The sequence below is a fragment of the Hydra viridissima genome, unplaced genomic scaffold, assembly GCF_058129835.1.
Source record: "Hydra viridissima isolate aposymbiotic clone 2 unplaced genomic scaffold, HvirCarnegie_v1 scaffold_4, whole genome shotgun sequence".
Classification (NCBI taxonomy): Eukaryota; Metazoa; Cnidaria; class Hydrozoa; order Anthoathecata; family Hydridae; genus Hydra; species Hydra viridissima.
Window position 1 is genome coordinate 9,318,564 of NW_028324303.1, and position 11,572 is coordinate 9,330,135.

Below are 11,572 nucleotides of genomic sequence, written 5' to 3' on the forward strand. Positions count from 1 at the left end.
CTTTTTCTTTTAATTTCCTTTAACTTATCTACTCCGTAATAAGTGTCATAGAGAGAAGAGAATTCTATGTAGTCCTTGATAAGCTGTTCTTCAAAGGAATCAATGTCATCTATTCTTTTTCCAGTTAGTATGAAATAAATATAGTTAGCATTTTCATAGTGATTGTTAAATCCAAGTTGCTTTAAGAAGATGAGTATATGTTCTTTTATAATTTTAGAATATTCGATGCTTTTTTCACTAGAATTGATGAGAAGGTTTAAAGCTTGAAACTTGCTTTTTAGTTTCTCAAACACCTCTTTCTGAACTTTGCATTTTTGTTTTCCGTTGTACTGTTTGATACATTCTTGGAAATGGATTATTCTTGACGAGCTTGTCTTGTTCGTGTTGAAGTGATAATAATTCATTTTAATTTCAATAGTTTTTTGTTGGGAAGAGCATATAATGCAAAATATTTTGCCACATTCATCCATTTCAAACTTGTTAAGGCCATCATTTGGACAGTATTTGCATTTAAACAAGTAGACTGGTATTTGCTCTATTTTAATGTGATCCCATCTTTTCCCAGTGGGCAGAAGGACGTCCATGGCACGTCCTAAAGACGTCCGTTTTGGACCAGAGGACGATACAACTGGACGAAGCGGAGACGTCCAAAGGACGTACCAAATTAAACGCTTTGCGTCCGTCCCAAAGGGACGAAATAAAGACGTCACTAGGACGTCACCAATTTCTCCGTTTTACGGATATCTTTATTTTAGGTTTTTTTTTATAAAATAGGGATGTTAAAGTCCGCTGTTTATGACTATATATAGTCAATTTGTTATTTAATATAATTAATGTAATATAGAAATATTTAATATATTAAAATATATATAAAAAAATATATATATAAAAAATATATAAAATATTTAATATATTTTTAATATAGTTAATTTGTAATATTCTTCAGTAAGTACAATTCTCCTTCGGGTCAGAGAACAATGTTTATTTATAAAAAAAACAACAATTGTTAACTAATAATTTTAAAATCTACATCGCCAAAATAAATTCTGCTAAAACAGGCATAAAACAAAATAAGATAATAAAACATTAATTAGAAGGCTCTTCGTTCAAACTTCTAGCCCTACTTCGAACAGCTCTTTTGAGTAAGTCTCCAACGTTAAAATCGATTAAATCTTTTGTCAAGTTCTTTGTAGGATCCAGAAAAGCTCCTAAAGGGAAAACTTTTTTTTGTAAAAACATATCAATAATATTTACATCACCAAATTGCTAATGAAACTACGTTTTTTTTTAGTTTTTTAACTGTAAATTACAAGTGTTTCATGCTTACGCCATTTTCATGTAACTTGTATTTTTTTAAATACGTTAAATTTTTAAATACAAATTTTTGATTTGGATTATTATTTTTATATTATTACTTCACTACGTCATCGAGTTTTTTCACTTTACTTTATGGAAACAGTTAATACTAAAGCACAATAAGCTTTTAGCTCACGGACTTTTTTATGATACAAAAATTAGCACGAAGAAACATTTTTCAATTTCTACAGCTTTATTCATGAAATGATTAGAGTGTACTAGGGTGTCCCAAAAAAAAAAAAAAATACCTCTCAATTTTTTCCCATTCTCTGAGGTCCAAATAGGCTAAAATTACCAAAAAAACACTTTTTGTTCCAGTAAAAGTGATAGCTGCAAAATTTCATTTTTCAAAGAAAACTTTTTAAGTATGTAAAATATCTAACAGTCTAATTTCGTTTTATCCGCTATTTTAACTCCCCAACATGAATCCAGCTATCCTACCAGCTCATTAAGTTCCGACAAGCATGAATCACAACCTATTGAAACCCTGGTTAGTAAGCTCTGTTGACCAGCTAACAACTGGTAGCTTTGGTTTCCTCATATGAAACTGCTCAGACAAATTAAAATGTGCCATTTTAATCATCTTTTTCGTTTCCTGATTCATCACCTAGGATACATTCATAGTCATCCTATAGGCAAGCAGGTATGAAGCATTTACCAAACACCTATGGAATGAATTATTGTTAATATTTTTAAAAACAACCTAACTTGTTATGCATTCTAATCAAACCTGATGTGCTCCGTCTTACCTACCTCGCTCTGAGTGACCAGCCTTTATATAATCTTACATATAGTGCTTTCCTGTGCTATTTTATCTTCTCATCAATAAGATCCTCTACAAAATGAGAAATGTCTCCCTCCAACATTCGTTGCCTGCATATAAATTAGAACAGAGGTTGTGAAGATGGTAAAAACTCCATAAAAGAATTTAAGTGTTGGAGTGTTGAAAGCAGTGATGTAAAGTTCTTTCAAAAGGTTGTTTTTAAACAACATCAAAAGGGAGGCCCTAAAGTTCCTCAAGAGGCCATTGACCACAGAGATATTTAACACGGGGACCACAAGAAGCTATGTGAACTAGTTGTCTTTTACATGTTTTTTTATAGAAGAATTATACGTTTATGAACATATAAGGCTCAGGTTATGTTTAAAAATTAGGTGTGTGATAAGCATTTTGTTGCGTGTTACTTTAAATCAGGCATGTTTATGAGCAGAATACTGAAATTTTCATTAGTGTTTATTTGATGCATGAAAACCATTTAATGTTGTTATTGCATTGCTAAATAAAAATATTTATATATAAGTATAGATGATTTTTTTCTTAACCACAAGGTTTTCGAGAATGCGCACGGTTTTGTAAGCTTAAGAATAATTAAGAGCCTCCTAAAATAATTTAAATAAGTGAAACCAAGCCTGTTACAAAAACCCAAAATTCATATAAAATAAAAGCATGCATCACACTAATAATAATATTATTCACCTTGCTATCTTACTATTCAACAATAAGTGTTTAAAAAAACAAAAAAATGAGAAAAATTTCCTAAGAAATTAAGCAATATTGATAACAAAACAACATTCATTTTCAAAAGATTTGATTCTTTTAAATTTTACAAAAATCACTTTTTAACAACTGATTTTGTTTTTTGGTTATTAATAGCCTCAGTGGACTTCAGAGAATGGCAAAAACTTTAAAAATGTTCTCAAATAGAAAAAAGAAAACTATTTCTGGTACACCCTTTTGGTGAGCGTAATTTAGAGCTTTTGTTAAAGCTCTAAATTATGCATGTTTTTGAGCAAAAATCTAATAATACTGGAATTCTTAAAGGTGTTTACTTGATGCATGAAAACCATTTGATGAAGTTGTTTTTTATTAGTGCAAAATAAAAATATTTATGTATCAAATTCTAAGAAAGTATGCTACATTTTGCCTAAACATACCCGAGCCCAAATCTAAAAACCAAAATATGCTTTTAAAAAGTCATAATAACACTATTCTGTACTTAGGCATCATTATTAACTTTTTAAAAACAAAATTAAAGATTTATTTTCAAAAAAATCAATTTTTTCAAATTTTACAGCTATCACTTCCTGGCTACAAAAATTTTTTTTCTTTTGATTTTTAGTGCTAGTGGACTTAAGAGAATGGGAAAAAAATGAGAGGTATCCTGAAGAAGAAAAAAAAAGTACGTTTTTGGGACACCCTAGTGCATACCATAAACCTTATGGAAATATTGAAAATACATACTTAGCAAGCAACGATAGTGCATAGTCTTTGAAAATGCTCTTTTCCCTGTTTTTCCATCTTTACTAAACAAATCTTGGACACCACGAACCATTAAGGCATCTAATCCAAGCCGTACCTTTGCTCGTACATCTTTTCCTCCAATCGCCTTTATAGCCATTTTCTATAAAAATGTAGTTTTGTGGTAAAAAGTTTTATAAAATTTTTATTTTGATAGAGAAATATATAGTATTCTATTCAAAACTTGCAAATAAATTCACCATAAAAGTACCAATAAATTTTCATTCAAGTTCCAGTTCACAAAATGTTATGATAATGAATATGTTATTTTTCATATTTATAAGATCCATATTTCTACACTTGTGTAATTTGGACATGTTTCCATAATGTCATTTTCTAATTTAAATGACTTTCTGGAAAAGTTGAAGCAATTTTTTAAAACTGGATGACCTTCCTGGCATCAACCTGTTTTGCAGATCAGGACTGAGTATTTTTATTGTGATATTACTACTATATATATAATAATATATGGCATACTCTCTCAAAAACCGTTTTACATTGTTAAAATAATGAGTACAATAAAAAATATGTGATAATTAGGTTTCCCCTTCTATCAAAATTACCTGAAAATGTTCACCCTTACCACTTAACAGCCAACTCTTAGACCTCTTAGAATGGTACTATCAACAACATAAAATTATGAACATATAAAATGTAAATTAAATAAGAAGGTATTATTTAATCTCAAAGTTACTTAAAAAAGGTATTTGTTGCACAAACTAATAACAAGTTTTAACTACCTTTTTATTGCGATAAGTTTTATTTTGAAGTTTTATTTCCTCTAAGTCAAACTCTTCTATAGATGACATAGGCTGAAGGTCCTCCACTCCAACATTTGGATCAAGTTCATCACCATCAATCAGAGATGCCAACATATTCATGATATGGGTTTGGTTTTCCTCTAATTTTTCCATTTTCATAAATATAACATACTGGAACTCTAAAAAATAAATTATGTAATCAAAATATTTATCTTTACAATCATTTAATTAATCGCCAGGACTTTTTTTTCTTTATACATCACAGAGATTAAGACTAATTAATAAATAAAAACCTTTTGATTATTTAAAATATATTTGTAAATTTATATTATCAATAGACTTTGACTTTTGGTAATAAAAACTATAATTAAATATAAAAAATTGAAATAGGACTATTAACGAAAAATCAAAGTATTAAAAGAAGGACTTACGTTTAGTTGTCATTTCCTTAAACCCGGCTCCACCATCAGCAAAGGTATTTTTAGGTGTTTTAAAACTTTTGTTAGCAGAGCGAGGAAGAGGAGGAGCTTCTGAAAAATCTTCTCTTCTAGTTTTACTGGGTGAAGATGCTGGAGTATTTAGGGTAGATGATGTAATTTTGTTTTTACTTAAAAGATGAAGAGATGTGTCTGAGAGTGCTGCAATTTTTTCATTGTCTTGTTTTGGAATAGTACGCTTAATTCTTTTTATAGACGAATTCAAAAAAGATGATGATGATGATGCAAAGACAGGAAGAATCTCTTCTTGGGAGTGCTTTTTACCTATGTTTACAACCGTGGAAGGCTCCTTCTTATTGTATAATTTCTTCAATTCCAAAACTGGACTTATAGTTCGTGGGTGTTTTTTTGGCAGTACTAAAAAAATATACAACTCTAAAACCCTGGACAGAGTAGCCACTTAGTTATCCAAAGAAATTAATTTACAATTTAAGATTTTTTTCTGCCTATTATTATTTAGACTCTGTGGATCTGAGGTAGAAAAACATAATATGAAATTAATGAAAAAAAGAAGACACTAATGAAATACCATTGGCATCATCAGAAGATGATGTGATTCATGTTCCTTAAAGTAGAAATCCAAAGACTTTGATTCGTTTAATGGCCAGAAAATTTGCTGATGTAAAGTATCAACCCACGGACAAGGCACAATGGTTTTCCACTCTGAACCATTTTCCAGGACAACACATGCAGCCCAATATCTAAAAGATAAGTTTACAGTATTTATTCATTGCAAAGTTAATGAACTTAGTCCATAAAGACTTATTCCTTGTCACTATTATCTAAAACTCTGGAATAAATCTTCCTCTACAAACCTGCAAGTAGGAGAGAGTGAATTTTAAGTGAGTACTTTGAAAGCAAGTGAAAATTTAGAACATTGACTAAAAAAACACTAAAACAGCTATAAGAATAATTTATTAAGATCATTCAAGCATGTTTACATATCTTGTGTTAAAGGTATTATAACATAACTATTTCTATATGGTAAGCATACACATTTTCGAACTAGATCAGTTCTTTGAATAATACATTTTATGGGGCAGGCATTTACATTAATACGATATATATCAAGGTCTCTTGAGTCAACAAAATGAGTAAAGAAATATTCAAGTGCAGATTTTGGATAAAAATCACACTGGAAGCCTCCATCTTGACATATAACAGTAACAAACACAATGCCATTCCAGACCAAAAAACATGAATCTTTTGCACCAACTTGTATCTTTGAAATACTTTCTTCCTTTAAAGATGGAGTATCTTCAAGCTCACTTAGTCTCAAAACAATTTGCATAACTGGATTATGTTTTCCACGAATTAATCGCTTTATCTAACACAAGTAGTTTTCAAACTGAAAAGCAGATATTTCATCCAAGCTGCACTGAAAATACTCCACATCATCAGCAATGTGTAACAGTCCATGTACATTATATACATTAAAAGAAGAGCCATAATGCTCTTTGGAATTCTTAACAAAGTAATTAAGCAGCTGTCTTGCTGACTCAATGTTACTATTACGTTTAATAGTGTTCTTCTCACATAACATTCGAATAGCAAGCGACAAACTCAAAAAATGCTTGTAACTTTGTTTAATTAATACACCTTTTAATGCAACCAAACCAGTATAAAGAAGGAAACTACGTAGCTCGGTTGCTTTCCACCAATTCAATTCTGATATTGACCTTGGTTGGCGGACAAAGTCACTTGGCAATCTTCCACAACTGACAACACAACACAACTTGGCAAACTTTAACAACTGCTCAGAAATTATATTTTGCTGCACGGACGACAACCAACCATCAAATATACCAATAAATGCACCTTTTAAAAAATATAACAAACGACGCACCACTCCGAGACAAACTAAATGCATATAGTCTAATACAAAATCTTGTATAAAATTAATTGGCAATGGAAGCAAACATGAATAAGAGTATTGATGTCGCTTCCCACTGGCATCTGAAAAGGAGTAAGAATGGTTACGAAACATATCATTATTGCGTAAAGTAACATTTTCTTCTAAATCATCAAACACAGTCCTTTTATGCTTTTGCATACCTCTTTGGGTACATCTTTCACAAGAGTAATACCCAGTATGCTGAACAATGCCTTTTAAAAGTGCTCTTGCTGGAGCATCACAAACAAAGCAAAACACTGATAAGTTATATTGTTTATTGTTTATGTTTACTACTGATTTAGAGAGCTCCTTCAATTCTTGCACAAATTCAGAAAGAAACTTTGTCATTTTTGGTTTAGATTTGCCACCAAATAAAGCTACCATAAATGGTTGAAACTTTCCAAATTGAACTAAGATTGGCCATAATTGATATGAGCTAGATTTCCATATAGGTAGACCATCTAAATTCACATTTAACCGAATATTCTGTGATTGGTATTCATGTAAATTCAATATTCTTTCAATATTTTTTTTTATTCCAAAATATACATATGCATTGTCTACAACAACAGCTACATCGTTTTTATTCTTTGTACCTAATAGCATACGAGAATCTTTGGGTAAAGAATGACCTTTTTCAATCAGAAGTGCTAACAATTCATTCACACATTGTCGGGTACATCCATGTTTCAATGACCAAAGTTTTAATGATTTACAAAATTGGGAATCTAAGAAATCATTACACTTATTCAAGTTATCAGAAAGTTTTCCTGTAATTGATTCACAAGAGTTTATATCAGAAATATTATTCTCATCATTGCTCACTAAAACAGAATTATCAATTGGCTCACTGAAAGAACTGCTGTCATGCTGACTGCTATTATCATTGTTACATGAACTTGAAAAACTGCAGTTAAGATCAAAACATTGATTATTTGAACTACTATATTCATTAGTGCTAACATTTGGAATATCTTCATCATTGTTAATTTTATTTTGGCTAAGAGAAACCACTTCTGATAAAGCATACACAGTATTACGATGATGACGCCATCGAAAATGTCAAATTAGAACATTTTTCTTGGAAATAAGGTGATATAATGGTAAGTAAGTCAAATGATTAGGAATACTATTAAAAGATTTAGTGGCAATCCAGTTGAATGTTTTTTTTTTTTCAGCTTAAGTAATTTTAAGTTCTTCAACCCTGTTGAAAGTTGGAATTTTTCCCCAAACATATTCCTAACAACATTTATTCATTGCAGAGTTAATGAATTTAGTCCATGAAGACTTATTCCTTGTCACAATTATCCAAAACTCTGGAATATATCTTCCTCTACAAACCTGCAAGTAGGAAAGAATTTTAAGTGAATTTTAAGTGAGTACAAATACTATCTGTTGGTGCCCTGAGGGAAACATTAGGAATATGCTTGGGAAAAAATCTTTTATATAAAAATATTTCTGTGACATGTAATTAAAAAATTACCTTCTCTTTTTCTCTTTTTCTGAACGCCTATTCATGTTGGGAATTCTTTGTTTTTACTATAAAGTTAATGCTACCAGAAGATTAGCAAAATTTTATAAAAACGCTATAAACATAAGTTGTTGTTTTTTTTAAGCTCGTTGAAATAGTTAAACCACAATGGTTAATGGAAAATCAAAACATCTTTTTGGTTTTTTAAATACAGGACACTATAGTTCAAACTTCAATAATAAAAGAAATTTTTTTTTTTTTTTTTCTTTAATAGTACGTCACACGGAAGTCAATTTAAAACCGTATACGGTTTTAAATAGGAGCGGTTAAATCCTGATATGCGGGTGACAAAAGTAATACTTCAAAACAATGTTTTGAAAACACACCGCGTATATCTTTTTAAATGGATAATTTACGGTTGTCTACAATAACTGACAATGAAAAATGAAGACTTCTCTGTTTTCTTGTGGATATGACAATTGTAAAAGTACTTTCACACGTCGATATGATTTAAAAAGACACATGATCAAGCTCCATGGAGTCAGCGATGTTAGTCACAGTGGAAATTGTTTATGTATTCAATGTGGACATCGGTTCCATAAAATCAAAGATTTGCGAAAACACCTCAATCAAAGTCATAATATTGAATTCAGAATCGAGTTACTCAATTTTGATAATAAAGCAAGTAAGTCTGCTAATTGTGGCTAAAAATATTAGTTGAAAAATGTCAAATGCTATGTTAAATATATAGCATTAATTTGTTTGTATTTTTATTTAAAAGGTTTTGATAGCAAAAATTTAGCAATTTTAGCAAATTTAGCAAACAAAATTCTTTTTTTAATATCTTAATAAAATCGTTTTTATAAAAAATTATATTTTAGGCCAAGCTTCATCTCAGCACGAGTTTAAAGATGAAGATTTTATCATAGTAATCCAGACAGAGGCACAGAAGGAAATGCTGGAAAAATTTCCAAAGCATGGAAAGAAGAATTGCGAAAAAAAATTAAAAATTTTGAAATTGAAACAGTTGTTTACAAAATGCTTAGAACAGTTCTTGAGGAAACAAATGAAATTCTTTTCCAAGATAAATTATCATCCCTCATTAATAGGCTAGAATCCCATGCTACTAGTGAGTTTAAAGCGTATTTTTTAAAATACTGGATTTGTGTGACAAAAAGCTGGGCCTATTGCTACCGCGTTGGTGAAGGTATAAATACAAATATGTTTGTTGAGGCATTCCATAGAACTTTTAAATACAACTATTTAAAAGGAAAGTGTAATAAATGTGTTGACACAGTTCTTGTGAATCTTCTTAAATTTTCAAGAGATAAATTATTTTCTCGCTTGATAAAATTAACTAAAGGTTCTTTGACACAACGTATGCAAAACATTTATGACAGACATTTGAGTAGTAAAAAAATGTCTTATACAGCCATAAACAAGACTTCTGATGAAAATGTTTTCCTAATCAACTCTGAAGATGGGCAAAATAAATATGTTGCAACAAGACTGTCAGACAAGTGCAATACAGTAGGTTGTCGGTTGCAGTGTATAACCTGTTTTGTATGTACACATACTTTCCATTGCAATTGTTCTGACTTTCTCATAAAAAATACTTTGTGTAAACGTGTACATCTGCTTAAGGACTTTTTAGCTGTGAACAATAAAGTTGATGATAAAGCTAAAAATTCAGTTGAACTACAGGATGGATACTCTTATAACGAAATAAATTCAATAAAATGCAACCTAGAGAAATTACACAAAGTTTCAAAATTTGAAGAAACAAAGTCTAAGACAGTGAACTTGCTCCATACCTTGATGCACCGTGTTAACAACTGTAGCAACTTGGATATTGAAGCTTTAAAATACATTGGAAAACAAGTGAGTAATGAACCATATCAATCTTTTTAACAGTTATTAGTTTTACATTAAACACACGCACACACTTACACACACAATTAAATATATTATATATATATGTATATATGTGTATATATTTACATATATATATATATGTGTGTGTGTGTGTGTGTGCGTGTGTGTGTGTAAATATATACACACATACATATATATAAATATATACACACATACATATATGTGTATATATTTACATATATATATGTATATATATATATATATATATATATATATATATATATATATATATATATATATATATATATATATATATATATACACATGCACACACATATATATTGGAATCTATTTTAGATAACAACTACAATAAACACTTTTGATGCAATGTCAAAATATCATTCAGTGAAAGAAATAAAGACGTCGTCATTAGTTGCTTCCAACAAAAGAATTAAGCCTCAAACAAATTTTGTTTCAACAAAGAAAAAAAGAAAAGAAAAAACTAATGTGCGTTTTTGTAAACCCACTACTTATGAGAAAGAAAGTATCTTTAGGACCGAAAAGCTGAATAATAATGAAGACAAAAAATCTCTTAGCACTGTTGATGGAGTAACTCACAAAAGCTGTTCCAATAAACTTGCTACAATTGGGATTTCAACTATAAACTTAACGATTCCAAATATAAGTGTAAATATAGCATAAAGATTAGTTAATAATATTCAACAGTTGAATCAATTTAACATCTAGATTTTCTTATTTATTTTACATATGTATTTCTTCCTGACCTCAAAGTTTCTTTATTTCAGATTGCGTTTGTTTGTGTTTTTTTTGTTTGAATAATATAAAAAAATAAAGTAAACAGTTCTATTATAAGACAACCTTGTCCTTGGATTTTTAAACATGGTTTAAACATATTATATAAGGTATAGATATATAAATTAACAGAGTTAATGCCAAAGTGTATCAATTATTGTTCATAATTCATTTCTAAATTTCAAAATACGTTTCTTAAAGATTTAAATCTTTAAAGGTTTTTGTGCACTTTTAAATATATAAAAGTAAGTGCAAATATAAATAGTGTTTTGAAATCAGAAAAAATTGAATTTGTTGTGCAAGACAAAATTCAAAGTTATCCGTTTCACCCTTTGTTCACCCTTTGTTCACCCTTTGACGTTTCACAAATATACACCTTTTCAAGATGTAATTGAGAAAATGAAAGTTGTTAATAAGAAATCAAAAAAATGTAATTGAGAACATGATAGTTGTAATTAAAGAAAGTATAAAGAAGACAAAGTTCTTTGTATTTTGAATTTTGTAGTCCTAATATACATTGTAATTTATGGCTGAAAATAATATAATATCAATAGGATATGTAAAGTCATGAAATGAAATGACACAAAATGAAAAAGACATTTGAGG

General features: G+C 29.6%; 4 protein-coding genes across 5 annotated transcripts; 1 reads left to right on the forward strand and 3 right to left on the reverse strand.

The window, feature by feature from the left end:
- Nucleotides 1-1,006: 1,006 nt before the first annotated feature.
- LOC145183730 (uncharacterized) lies at nucleotides 1,007-8,548 on the reverse strand. The gene is made up of 6 exons (XM_090083820.1): nucleotides 8,291-8,548; nucleotides 5,432-5,614; nucleotides 4,848-5,312; nucleotides 4,396-4,595; nucleotides 3,599-3,758; nucleotides 1,007-1,208 (listed from the first exon to the last, which is right to left on the reverse strand). Coding segments are annotated over exons 2-6 (948 nt in total). The 5' UTR covers nucleotides 5,433-5,614; nucleotides 8,291-8,548; the 3' UTR covers nucleotides 1,007-1,086.
- LOC149889761 (uncharacterized) lies at nucleotides 5,109-10,893 on the forward strand. 2 transcript variants are annotated; one of them, XM_090083817.1, is made up of 5 exons: nucleotides 5,109-7,302; nucleotides 7,411-7,910; nucleotides 8,553-8,963; nucleotides 9,160-10,159; nucleotides 10,511-10,893. In XM_090083817.1, the coding sequence occupies exons 4-5, from the start codon at nucleotides 9,317-9,319 to the stop codon at nucleotides 10,853-10,855; spliced, it is 1,188 nt and encodes a 395-aa protein (XP_089939943.1). In that variant the 5' UTR covers nucleotides 5,109-7,302; nucleotides 7,411-7,910; nucleotides 8,553-8,963; nucleotides 9,160-9,316; the 3' UTR covers nucleotides 10,856-10,893. The 2 variants fall into 2 exon arrangements, with proteins under 2 accessions (XP_089939943.1, XP_089939944.1); XM_090083818.1 differs by lacking the exons at nucleotides 5,109-7,302; nucleotides 7,411-7,910 and having other exon boundaries at nucleotides 8,634-8,959.
- LOC149889762 (uncharacterized) lies at nucleotides 5,814-6,204 on the reverse strand. Its single transcript, XM_090083822.1, has one exon. The coding sequence runs from the start codon at nucleotides 6,202-6,204 to the stop codon at nucleotides 5,851-5,853; it is 354 nt and encodes a 117-aa protein (XP_089939948.1). The 3' UTR covers nucleotides 5,814-5,850.
- Nucleotides 5,814-7,421, reverse strand: LOC145185653 (uncharacterized). The gene has a single exon (XM_090083819.1). It carries the CDS (start codon nucleotides 7,411-7,413, stop codon nucleotides 6,241-6,243), a length of 1,173 nt encoding a protein of 390 aa, XP_089939945.1. The 5' UTR covers nucleotides 7,414-7,421; the 3' UTR covers nucleotides 5,814-6,240.
- Nucleotides 10,894-11,572: the final 679 nt, after the last annotated feature.